General features: G+C 46.4%; 1 protein-coding gene across 1 annotated transcript in view; it reads right to left on the bottom strand.

The window, feature by feature from the left end:
* Positions 1–11521, bottom strand: part of LOC107105579 (myomesin-3-like) — a gene marked incomplete at its 3' end in the record, with an annotated part of 70685 nt that overhangs the window by 1114 nt on the left and 58050 nt on the right. The window contains exons 20-24 of the mRNA XM_015405575.1: positions 10835–11013; positions 9587–9701; positions 7374–7530; positions 3622–3731; positions 1772–1816 (exon numbers count right to left, since the gene is read on the bottom strand). Of these exons, the coding sequence (XP_015261061.1) occupies positions 1772–1816; positions 3622–3731; positions 7374–7530; positions 9587–9701; positions 10835–11013 (606 nt within the window). The remainder of the gene's footprint in view (positions 1–1771; positions 1817–3621; positions 3732–7373; positions 7531–9586; positions 9702–10834; positions 11014–11521) is intronic.

The raw sequence follows: 11521 nt of genomic DNA on the forward strand, positions 1-11521 counted from the left end.
GCAGAAACTCATTAGGATTGGCTACATTAGGGGTGTGTGGCCTAACATGCAAAGGAGTTCCTGCTACAAAAAAACCCTGGGTTTTGACAACAAACAAGGTAAGCAGAATAAAAAGCAAAAGGTGGGTGTGGCTGGATGAGCACACTTCTGGTAACATGGGGGTATGGCCTAATATGCCAATGAGCTGTGCTGTCATGGGTGTGGCCTAATATGCTAATGTGTTCCTGCTGCTGGGTGTAGCCTATTATGCTAATGAGTTCCTGCTGGGCTTTATATACAAAAAGAGCCCTGTGTGTACTTCTTTAGAAGGAAGAGCTGCTGTCCGTGTTTATTGAACTTGAGTATCTCCAATGAGAGGCGGCTTTGAGGTTTGGGATGGGCTTTGAGCACAGAGCGTGAGAATGAGCATAGAGGCAGAAATATTGGAGTCACACATGCTCCTTGGTTTCTGTTTCAGTTTGGGAAAGCCATCCTTCTCTGCTTGAAATGCATGCTGGGTGGGGCCAGCCCCTCCCCCAGCAGCCACCCTCCCCCCAAAGATTTATACAATATGGTGGATGGCCTGACTGCCTTTCGTGGCACATGCTATCAACTTGTCGGAGCAAGACTACAATGTGCATTATTGACACGACACCCCTGCTTCCATCCAGTAACGCTCATTACGCAAGCATTGTCAGCTGGTTCTGGAACCTTCAGTTGGCCATCTCTGAGTTCCTGCTACAAAAAGAGCCCTTCTGTGACAAATACTGATTTGAACATGCAAGCTGACAAGTGGGTGAATGGGTGGGTGCCTAGTCAGATGTTGGGAGTCTTTTAAAGAAGCATCAGTTTTGCAGTCTTCCTGCCATGGAGGCTCTACTGCCTGTTCTTTCAAAGCTCCTTGCTAAACCACTTGCAATACTCAGGCCTCCTTGCTTGGCTAGCGTAGTGGTTAGAGCACTGGACTACGATCAAGCTCAGATTCTGTCTCTGTCAAGGAAGCGCGCTCGTCGGGCCAGTCACACAAGCTCAGCCAAGCCTACCTCACAGAGTTGTTGCTGTGAGGCTACAAGGGAGGCAGGAAGGAAAATGTGAGCTGATTTGGGCCCCCACTGGGGAGAAAGGCAGGGTATATGTGAGGTAAGTAAATAAATAACTAAAAAAAATTGGCTCTGCAACAAGAGAACTTGAGATGTGTACTTCTTTAGAAGGCAGAGCTGCTGTCCGTGTTTATTGAACTTGAGTATCTCCAATGAGAGGCGGCTTTGAGGTTTGGGATGGGCTTTGAGCACAGAGCGTGAGAATGAGCATAGAGGCAGAAATATTGGAGTCACACATGCTCCTTGGTTTCTGTTTCAGTTTGGGAAATCGGAATCCATCCTTCTCTGCTTGAAATGCATGCTGGGTGGGGCCAGCCCTTCCCCCAGCAGCCACCCCTCCCCCCAAAGATTTATACAATATGGTGGATGGCCTGACTGCGTTTCGTGGCACATGCTATCAACTTGTTGGAGCAAGAGTACAATGTGCATTATGGACACGACACCTCTGCTTCCATCCACTAACACTCATTACGCAAGCATTGTCAGCTTGTTCTGGAACCTTCAGTTGGCCATCTCTGACTGTTGGTAAGCAATCAGGAATACAAGAAATTACCCTCTCCCCTCTTTCCCCTCGTTCCCTGGCACAATCATATTTCCGTTACATTGTTAAAAGTGTCTTAATTGTATTTGTAAACTACCTTGTGGAAAGGCAATAAGCAAACACATTGATAAATCTAAAAAGAATAACTCACAGGGGTTCCGGATCTCATGGCTGATCTTCCGCAGCTTGTCTAACTCTGGGAAATGCAAACAATAGGATCAGGCCTTTAACTTAAACGATACAAGGATGCCCACATTAAACACACAGTATTCCAATCCTCCCGCATGTCTGTGCAATGTGTAAAACTGAGCAAAGGGGTGGGGGAGCCCATCCAGTCTCCTCCTCCTCCTCCTCCTCCCCTTCCTCTTCTTCCTCTTCTTCTTCTTCTTCGGAGCAGCACAATGACGTGCTGATCCACTGCTGGGCCTTAAGCTGGCAGTAGCATGGGGTTTTTTGTGTGGCTTATATCCATTATTACCTTTGAGCAACGATGGTAACTCTGGGAAGATTTGGAGGCCTACCCTACTCAGATCGCCTTTGTCTGTGCAATTCTGGCGAATTTGAAACCTTAGACCATCTGATGTTTCGTTGTCCCCATTGGACTCAAGTTAGAGGCACTTATATTTTTCCTATTCTTACGAAGATGAATCTTCCCTCGCGACCTTGGGTGCTTTCAGTACTGTTATCTGACTCAAATGCCGATGGACTGATCACAGCTAATGTGGCGCGGTTCCTGGCTAAGGTTGCTGCTCTCAAGAAACATTGAAAATTTTAGCACCTCTGTAAAAATCGACACTGATTTTTAATCTTCGGATGATTTCAGTTAGTTGGCTCCGCCCCAAGTGTAGTTAGCCGCTCTGAGACTCCAAGTGAAGGGCGGGGTATAAATCCAATCTCTTCTTCTTCTTCTTCTTCTGGGGAGCAGCGCAATGACGTGCTGATCGACTGCTGGGCCTTAAGCTGGCAGTAGCATAGGGGTTTTTTTGTGGCTTATATCCATTATTACCTTTGAGAGCCATGCTGCTAAGGGCCAGGTTTGAGGCAGTCCCCTGAGATGCTACTCAGTTGGAGCAGCAAAATATCTTGCACCAGCTTTACCTGTAGGGTGCTTTGACAATCTCCCCACATTTTTGCAGCCTCAGGTATAAACTTTGGGTTCTCTGTTGTTATCCTTGGTTTGTAATGGCCTATGGCTAAATACAAATAAATTTCTACTCATTCAGGTATAAATGTTGGGCATGGCCAGAGACTCTGTGAGCAGGAAGGGCTGACTGGGAGGCATGCTATGGCCAGCTACAATGTCCAACTTTTGCTTTTCCTTGCTCCTCTTGTTGGACATAAACTTTGGGGATAATAAGAGGTGTGAGCCAAGGAGTAAGAGCCAAAGGCACTGGACAAGCCAGCCCACTGGATTCAGGACAGACACTAAGGACTACTTTGTTTGTATATTTAAGTTGTATTCTTTCCTTTATTTATTTTGATTTCATTTTCAATGTTGTAAGCCACTTTGGGTCCTTTTATGGAGAGAAGGGGCCCATAGACGAATATTCTAATTAAATTAAAATAACTATTCTAACTCACGGTCCATAAAAGGCAGCAAAAATTGGACCTTCAGCCCCTGATGGACTGCCACCCATATCTGGTGGCCACTGTTGGCTCAGGGCCACCTTAAAGAACCATATGAATGTTGCTTTGAAACCAAAGTACCTGAGTGAAGGAGACTTTCCTGGATTTTACTTGGTAGATGTCCGTGTGGACAGAAGAAGAAGAAAACATTTACCAATCAGCCTGAAGACCTGTTTTACATGTGAAAAAGAAGGCCTTGACAGACCCCAATCCAAGAATGGAACCAATTGTAGGGTTTTGAGGACCTCCAGTTAGTCAAGTGCTGGACGACTGGGTCAGTGCATGGGAAGGAGAAGAATAATTGTGGAAGCCACAGTTTTGGACCCAGTAGTTTGGGAGAAATTTGCGCCTGATCCCGCTAATATGGATTTTTACCTTCCTCAGTCAAAACATGACTGGCGGAAATGTCCTCATCCGTGTCAGTTACTTCTACTGAGTAGGTTCCCAGATCTCTTTCAGTACCATACTTCAGGAGGACCTTAGATCTAAAGAAAAGAAAGCAGAAACATACAAATCTAGGTGTATTTTTAGCAGAGACTTAATTGAATTTTCCAGGTTGGTGTATATTTATTTATTTTAAAGATTGTACTATATATACTGTATTCTCCTGAAACCGCTAAGGAAAAAATCTGTGTCAGGAAAATAATGCAGAATGTTGGAGTAGATGCAGAATGCAACTTCCTGAGAACATTAGCTTTCATTTGTAATGCAAATTTCTATTCCTTATGATCTAAATGCTTAATTAAAGTCAGAGGGGCAGCTGAATATTTCCAGTGACTGAGGATAAGGTGGGAGGATAGAGTTTCAAGTGTTCTTGATCCTAGAAGAACCAAAATAAATTATGCAAACTAGCAACCAGTGTTGGATAATTTATGCAAAACGATAAATTATGCAAATATGATCAGTTTTCATAATTCATACGGATTTCAGTATCCAGATTTTCTTGCAGAATTTGGTTAGGTTGGCCATATAATTTCTGCTTTTTGTAGTGTAGGAAGCAGAAAGAGCATGTAATTCCCTCTCCTTAAGGAATCCTGGAAAACTAGTTTCATGGAGATACGGCAGGGAACCTCCACTAAACAATATATAGCAAATCACCCAACAATAAATTATGCAAATATGCTCAGTTTTCATAATTCATACGGGTTTCAGAATCCAGATTTTCTTGTAGAATTTGGTTAGGTTGGCCATATAATTTTGCTTTCTGTAGTGTGGGAAACAAAGAGCATGTAATTCCCTCTTCTTAAGGAATCCTGGGAAACTAGTTTCATGGCGATATGGTAGGGAACACTAAACAATATATAGCAAATCACCCAACTACAACTCCCAGGATTTCCTGAGGCTGATCTTATTGCATGTATAAGATGTATAATACACACTGCACTTCAACAATATGTCGATAGCCTTGATGTTCTCTCTAATGTCATGGTCTCATCAGAATATAAATTGTGTGCAAATGTGGAAAGACTTTTCTCTTCCAAACCCATTCCACATAGGTTGCCATAAAGATTGTGATTCCTTGCCAGTTCTTCTACTTCTCTTCCACTGCAATCACATGGATTAGGGTTGCCAACTCTCACTTGGGAAATACCTGGAAAATGATTTGGTGGTAGAGGGCAGGGTTTGGAGAGGAGAAGATCTTAGCAGCAATGTGATGCCATAGAACCCACTCTTCAAAGCAACTGTTTTTCCCTATGGGAACAAGATCTCTGTTGTCTGGAGATCAGTTGTAATTCCAGGAGATCTCCACACACACCCCACACCCCGGAAGTTGACAACCCTAACATGGATACACTCAATGAACTGCTGCAGTTTCCTGGAATCTGAGAATGCAGAAGATCTCTGTCTGTGTTCTTTACACTAGCTGCCTATTATGGAGCATGGGTGGACTCTTTCCTGGACAATTGTCCATACTCAGACACCATCTAAAATTCTGGTCACCTCAAACTGTGCAAATTTTTTATATATAATGTTTCTCATTAGAAGCTGATGGTATGTTTCACTTAGGGTGCTCACCATTTTATTGGCCGTGTTCCTAGGCCTTTAGCAACCTGATACACTTTTTCCTGATGTGGAGCCGTAAAGGGCTATTACCCACGCACAGCTTACTGCAGATTTTCTGAGCAGTCAAGCCTTTAAACTTGACTTCAGATTCTGTGCCTGCCTTATGCACCACTATTTTCCTCCAGAGTATTTGTTCTGCAACTACAACAAAAACCACATTTTTCTTAATTGGGGTGGGAATGTCACTTGTGACGTGTGGGGTGGTGTCCAAAAGTTTTTTTTTAATTTATGCAAATGGCATATCACAGCTGCGCAGTAGAGACAAGTAAGTGCCTTCCATTTAAATCCTCCTAGTTCAGTTCCTTGAATGAAAGGAACCACAAGGAAAGGTAGGCAAAGAGGAAAAAATCATTGTGAAACTGACAAAAATGTTTTTCGAAACTGACTGGAGCAGCTCTGAAGCCCTCTGCCAAACTCTGGGGGATTATCCTCTGTGTTATCAGCCACTGTGAAAAATGGAAGAGTCACCTTCCTCCGCCATCCTCCTCCTTCATTGCCATACAAGAGCCATTTTGAATTATTTTCCCTGTAGTTTAATTTTTTTAAAAAACAAGTGGTACGAGATTGGCAATAAAACATTAATTTAAATCCACCAAAGGTAAGAGAGTGTACAGTAACACCAGACCTACATGCACTCATGGACAGGAGCAGGGCTGGTGTATCCATTAGGCCAACCTAGGCAGCTGCCTAGGGTACAGACACCAGAAGAATGCAGAGAAGCCAGAGCCCGTCTGTGGGGCCACTGCACTGCACTCTCTCAGTCAGAAAAGGCGCCCCTTCTGCGGTCCTCCCTCCAGATGCCTGGGCAGGGGCGGGATGAAATTTGGGGATGCCCGCCCCTCTGCATCTTCCGGCGCAGGCGCAGCTCTCCCAGACATAGGGCCACTGGCTGAGCCACCTGCTGCTGTCCTGCCCATGAACCTCCCTGCCCCACCCCTCCCTTGCCACCAGGATGCCGGCACTGCCTCCTCCTCCATGGCGGGCAGTGCAGCTGGCACTGAGCTCGCTAGCTCTGGTGCTGCGTTGCTGCTGCCAGGAGTGGAACCAGGGTGGCGGCAAGGAGGAGGAGGCGAGTGGTGTGGCCATCTTCCAGGCATTCCGGTGCGCTGCTGCCTGCTACTGGAACACGGGGCTGGCACGCACCACCCATGACCTGCATCTGGAGATGCATCCTAGATGCATCCTAAACCCTAGAGACAGATGAGGAAGTGGAATGAATAAGGGAGCTGTGGAGACACTGAGATGGGAAGAGGGGAGACTGCTTGCTGAACAACTTGGCTGGCCCCTTCTGTGTGTGTGCGTATACACACACACACACTGGCTGAGCATTGGCCATGGCCACTGCTGGGCTTGATTGTGGCAAACGACCTGATGCCGGTCATTCCCTCCCTCCCTCCCCCCTTTCGGAACTTGTCAAGGAGGCTGCTTGGAGAGCTGCCGGAGAAGCATGCATAGCAAAAGAATTGCAGGGGACTGCAATTTCTCACACAACTTTTTCAGTTTTTCGTCTGTCGTTTCACTTTTTAAATTCAGTGATCTGAGACTAGCAATAGTCTCATATTGCTAGTTTCATACCACTTGTCAGAAAAATTAAAACAATGAGGGGGAAATTCATAAAAAGAGCTTGTACGATGAAGGAGGGAGGATGGCGGAAGGTGCAGAGTGGGTGGAATGACCTTGATGTGGGCAGGGGAGTGGCCTTCTAGGGGTGGCAGAATGCACGGGGGGCGGAATCCGAGGGAATCTGTATGCTTTTAAATTACTTTCGGCTTGGAAGCAAAACAAGGAAAAATTTGGCACAGAAATGCTCTCAGAAAACCCGGGGGACAATGACCAGAAAGCAAACTGTGTGATGAAGGGAAGAAAATCAATACAAAACAAAAAAAAGAAAACCTCAATGGACAAGCATGGTAAAAGCAAGGGAAAACACCTGTGCATAATGGGTCAAAATGTTGTGGGGAAACTCCACCTGCTTAATTCCTGCATATGGCTTCTGTTAAAGGCAGCGGAGACAGAGACAGAAAAAAAACAATGGCAGCTCTAGCTTCACACCAAAGGCTTACTTATCATCCTTGTCGACAATTTCAACCCTGTCGGGTTTTGGAGGTCCTTCGTAATCCTTGGACCAGATAAACTCTGAGGTGTCAACTACTTCAGGAGCTTCAAAGGCCAGATAGATGAATCCTTCCTCATCTACCCCAACTTCAATTTCTTTGGTGCCTGCAAAATTTATTGTCACAGTGTTATCCCACCCTTCCTTCAAGGAGTTCTGAGTGGCATGCTTCATTCCCCCCTCCTCCATTTTACCCTCACAGCAACAGCCCTGTGAGGTAGGTTCAACTGAAAGAATGTGTGACTGGCTCAGGGTTTGCGAAAGCTGGGAAAGCTGCCTGCCACGTGGGGCAGGAAAGTCTGGATTTTCCCTGTCCTTTCCACACAGCAGCCATTTTCTATTTCGTGGTGCCCACTCTCCTCCACATGCCACTACTGTGTGTGTGTATATGCGTGTGGAGAGCTTTTTAGGTTAAAAAAGATTGGTAACTGACCTCAAACTACCAATATATTTATATGTCAGGGGTCCCCAATATTTTTGAGCCTGCAGGTACCTCTGAAATTCTGAAACAGGAGGGAGGGTACAACCAGAAAACGGCTGCCGCAGGAGATGGAGCCAGCCACAAGGGGCAGGAAAGTCTGATTTCCCCTGTCCCTTCCACACAGCAGCCATTTTCTATTTCATGGTGCCCACTCTCCTCCACATGCCACTACTGTGTGTGTATATGCGTGTGGAGAGCTTTTTAGGTTAAAAAAGATTGGTAACTGACCTCAAACTACCAATATATTTATATGTCAGGGGTCCCCAATATTTTTGAGCCTGCAGGTACCTCTGAAATTCTGAAACAGGAGGGAGGGTACAACCAGAAAACGGCTGCCGCAGGAGATGGAGCCAGCCACAAAATGGCAGGAAGTAACTCTAACAGGAATTCTTCAACATTTCAGGAAGAAGCTCCGTTTAACAGGATGTCTTTTAAAATGAAAATATTATTTCAAAATGTCTTCTTGCATACCCACGGCTTATATTCAGTCACACAATGATGATGCTTCAGTTGGGGTGACAGCTATTGCTGAAGCAACTTCTTATAAGTCTCCACAGCCAATCACATATCCGGTGACCAATCAGAAAACCGGTTGGGCAAAAGCCCTACCTAGCCTGCCCACTTTCTAAAAACACTTGGCAAGCACCAAGGAAAGGTATCAGCAGGGCCATGGGGCCCATGGGCACCATGTTGGGGACCTCTGCTCTATGTCTACTAGGTAAAGGTTCCCTTGCTCGAAAGCCAGTCAAGAGGAATTCTTCAACATTTCAGGAAGAAGCTCCGTTTAACAGGATGTCTTTTAAAATGAAAATATTGTTTCAAAATATCTTCTTGCATACACACGGCTTATATTCAGTCACACAGTGATGATCCTTCAGTTGGGGTGACAGTTTCTTATAAGTGTCCACAGCAACGTCTTATAAGTGTCCACAGCCAATCAGATATCCGGTGACCAATCAGAAACCCGGTTGGGCAAAAGCCCTACCTAGCCTGCCCACTTTCTAAAAACACTCGGCAAGCACCAAGGAAAGGTATCAGCAGGTGCCATGGGGCCCATGGGCACCACGTTGGGGACATCTGCTCTATGTCTACTAGGTAAAGGTAAAGGTCTCCCTTGCTCGAAAGCCAGTCAAGTCCGACTCTAGGGTTGTGGTGCTCATCTCCGTTTCAAAGCCAAAGAGCCAGCGCTGTCCGAAGACGTTTCCATGGTCATGTGGCCGGCATGACTAAACACCAAGGCGCACGGAACGCTGTTACCTTCCCACCGAAGCGGTCCCTATTTATCTACTTGCGATTTCTTGCTTTCGAACTGCTAGGTTGGCAGGAGCTGGAACTAGAGACGGGAGCTCACTCCGTCACGCGGCACACTCGGGTCTCGAACTGCTGAACTACCGACCTTCCACAGCCTGCAGTTCAGCATCTTCGGTTCAGCGTTTTAACCATTTGAGCCACTACTGGTCTTTTAAAAACAACCTTGAAAAATTGCCTCAGTTAGATGGAGATGGGAATGGCCACCATAGGGACTGGGATATAGGAAATCTGTGGGCAGCCCTGTAGGCTCCTTGCTCCTTTGGCAACCACTGCAACCACAGGACCTCTGCAGAAAAGTGTCGCCATGTGGAAAAGCCCAGAAACAGAGGGTCAGAGAAAGAGAGCAGGGTAGGAAGCCAAAAGCCTCGTACCTGGTTTGGTTTTTACAACCACAGGATCTGAGGGGAGAGAGGGTGGGCCAACCCCAGCCTTGTTCTGTGCCCGCACTCGGAAAATGTAGCACTTTCCAGTCTCCAGGTCAGACAGCTGTTGGGAGAAAATATAATATAATCAGCAAGAGTAGAAATGACCCCAGATGTGGAGCCAGGTGTGTGCAGGGAGGTACGGAAATCCGTACCTTCCCACTCACGTTTTACCCAAACCTGCTTTTAGTACTGAAGCAGGTTTGGGGAAAGTCACTGTGGCGCCTGGGAGAACCCAGAAGGGAGGTCAAGCAGGCAGTGGTGTTGCGTGGAATCCCCCAGAAGAACCACTGCCACCAGGGAGGCACGGTGGAGCAAGGTCTGTCAGGAAGCGATCCCACTGCCCTGCTTTGGCACTGCAAAATTTATTGAGATATATGTCTAGGTTGAGGTAGCAAGCAGTTACTGGATCTAGATCAGTATGATCTATGTGTAAGTCTTAGCTGTCATGCTAAGTGGTTAAGGCAATTACAGCCAGGTGTTAAACTACCAGGTGATACTCTTCTAGCATTGTTAGAGTAGGAAATTAGTTTATCCTGTTAGTGATTGGCTGGGGTTAGTATATAAGGTATCAGCTTGATAAGCTGGGTGTGGGGGGGAGTTAGTTCTCTCCAACTAAGGTATGTTATGCTGTAAGACAGTCTGTATATCTCTGTGTAAATATTCACCATTATCTCCAGGGCTATTTTTGGACAGGAACGCACAGGAACGCAGTTCCGGCTGGCTCCCAAGTTGGCCACGCCCAGCAGGAACTCATTAGCATAATAGGCCACACCCAACAGCAGAAACTCATTAGGATTGGCTACATTAGGGGTGTGTGGCCTAACATGCAAAGGCGTTCCTGCTACAAACAAAGGCCCTGGGTTTTGACAACAAACAAGGTAAGTAGAATAACAAGCAAAAGGTGGGTGTGGCTGGATAACCACACTTCTGGTAACATGGGGGTGCGGCCTAATGTGCTAATGAGCTGTGCTGTCAGGGGTGTGGCCCTATATGCTAATGAGTTCCTGCTGTTGGGTGTGGCCTATTATGCTAATGAGTTCCTGCTGGGCTTTTTCTACAAAAAGAGCCCTGATTATCTCTAAGTAAACTTTATGCACCTTCATGACCAGTTGGTCTCCAGCTTCTTCTTTACTGCACCCAATAAAATTATAGTCGTGCTGTGAATTCAAAGATACAGAAAAATGCAGCACAAACCTTCATATGGGTGTCGGAGATCGGCTGCTTATTCAGTTGCTCCCACGTGTCAGATCCTTCCTCACACATGTCCACAAAGTAGCCAGTGACGGGGCCGGCTCCAGTATACAAAGGAGGCTCCCAGTGAAGCATCAGAGATGTGTCCCTCACTTCCGTACACCTCACATCATAGGGAGGGCCTGTTTGAAGGATTGGGGGCAAGGGGGGGGAGAGACCACAAACCTTAAAAGGCTGGATATGCATTTTGATTTCAATCCCCCCTCAGACTACCTCCCCCCCCTGATTTTCCTGGAAGAATTTAAGGAACTGCCTTAGAGTGGCGGCCTAATCCAAATGGGCCATTGTCCTGTCTTATCTGAATTAAAAGAGAAATACCCCCAAACCCACAACTCATGCAAGGAAAGAACACAGTGCTTGTGGTGGAAGCTCCATCAAATGCAGGGGTTGTGTTGAGTTCTATTTGGGGAACAAAACCTTCTGTGAAAGCAGCTGCAGTGTCTACATCTGGGATGCAGGCTGCTGACTGCTCACCAGCCCAAGCAGCCCAAGGCAGCTTTATCCAAAGGATAAGAGGGACTGTTGCCCAGGGCCCACTGCTATCAGAGGCCACCTGCCAAGCTTATCGTAATGGACCACTCTGGCAGCAGCATTACTTGAATGGCTGGTGGTAAAACCAAGGGCAGGAAT

Source organism: Gekko japonicus, unplaced genomic scaffold, assembly GCF_001447785.1.
Source record: "Gekko japonicus isolate JY-2015 unplaced genomic scaffold, Gekko_japonicus_V1.1 scaffold2863, whole genome shotgun sequence".
Classification (NCBI taxonomy): domain Eukaryota; kingdom Metazoa; phylum Chordata; class Lepidosauria; order Squamata; family Gekkonidae; genus Gekko; species Gekko japonicus.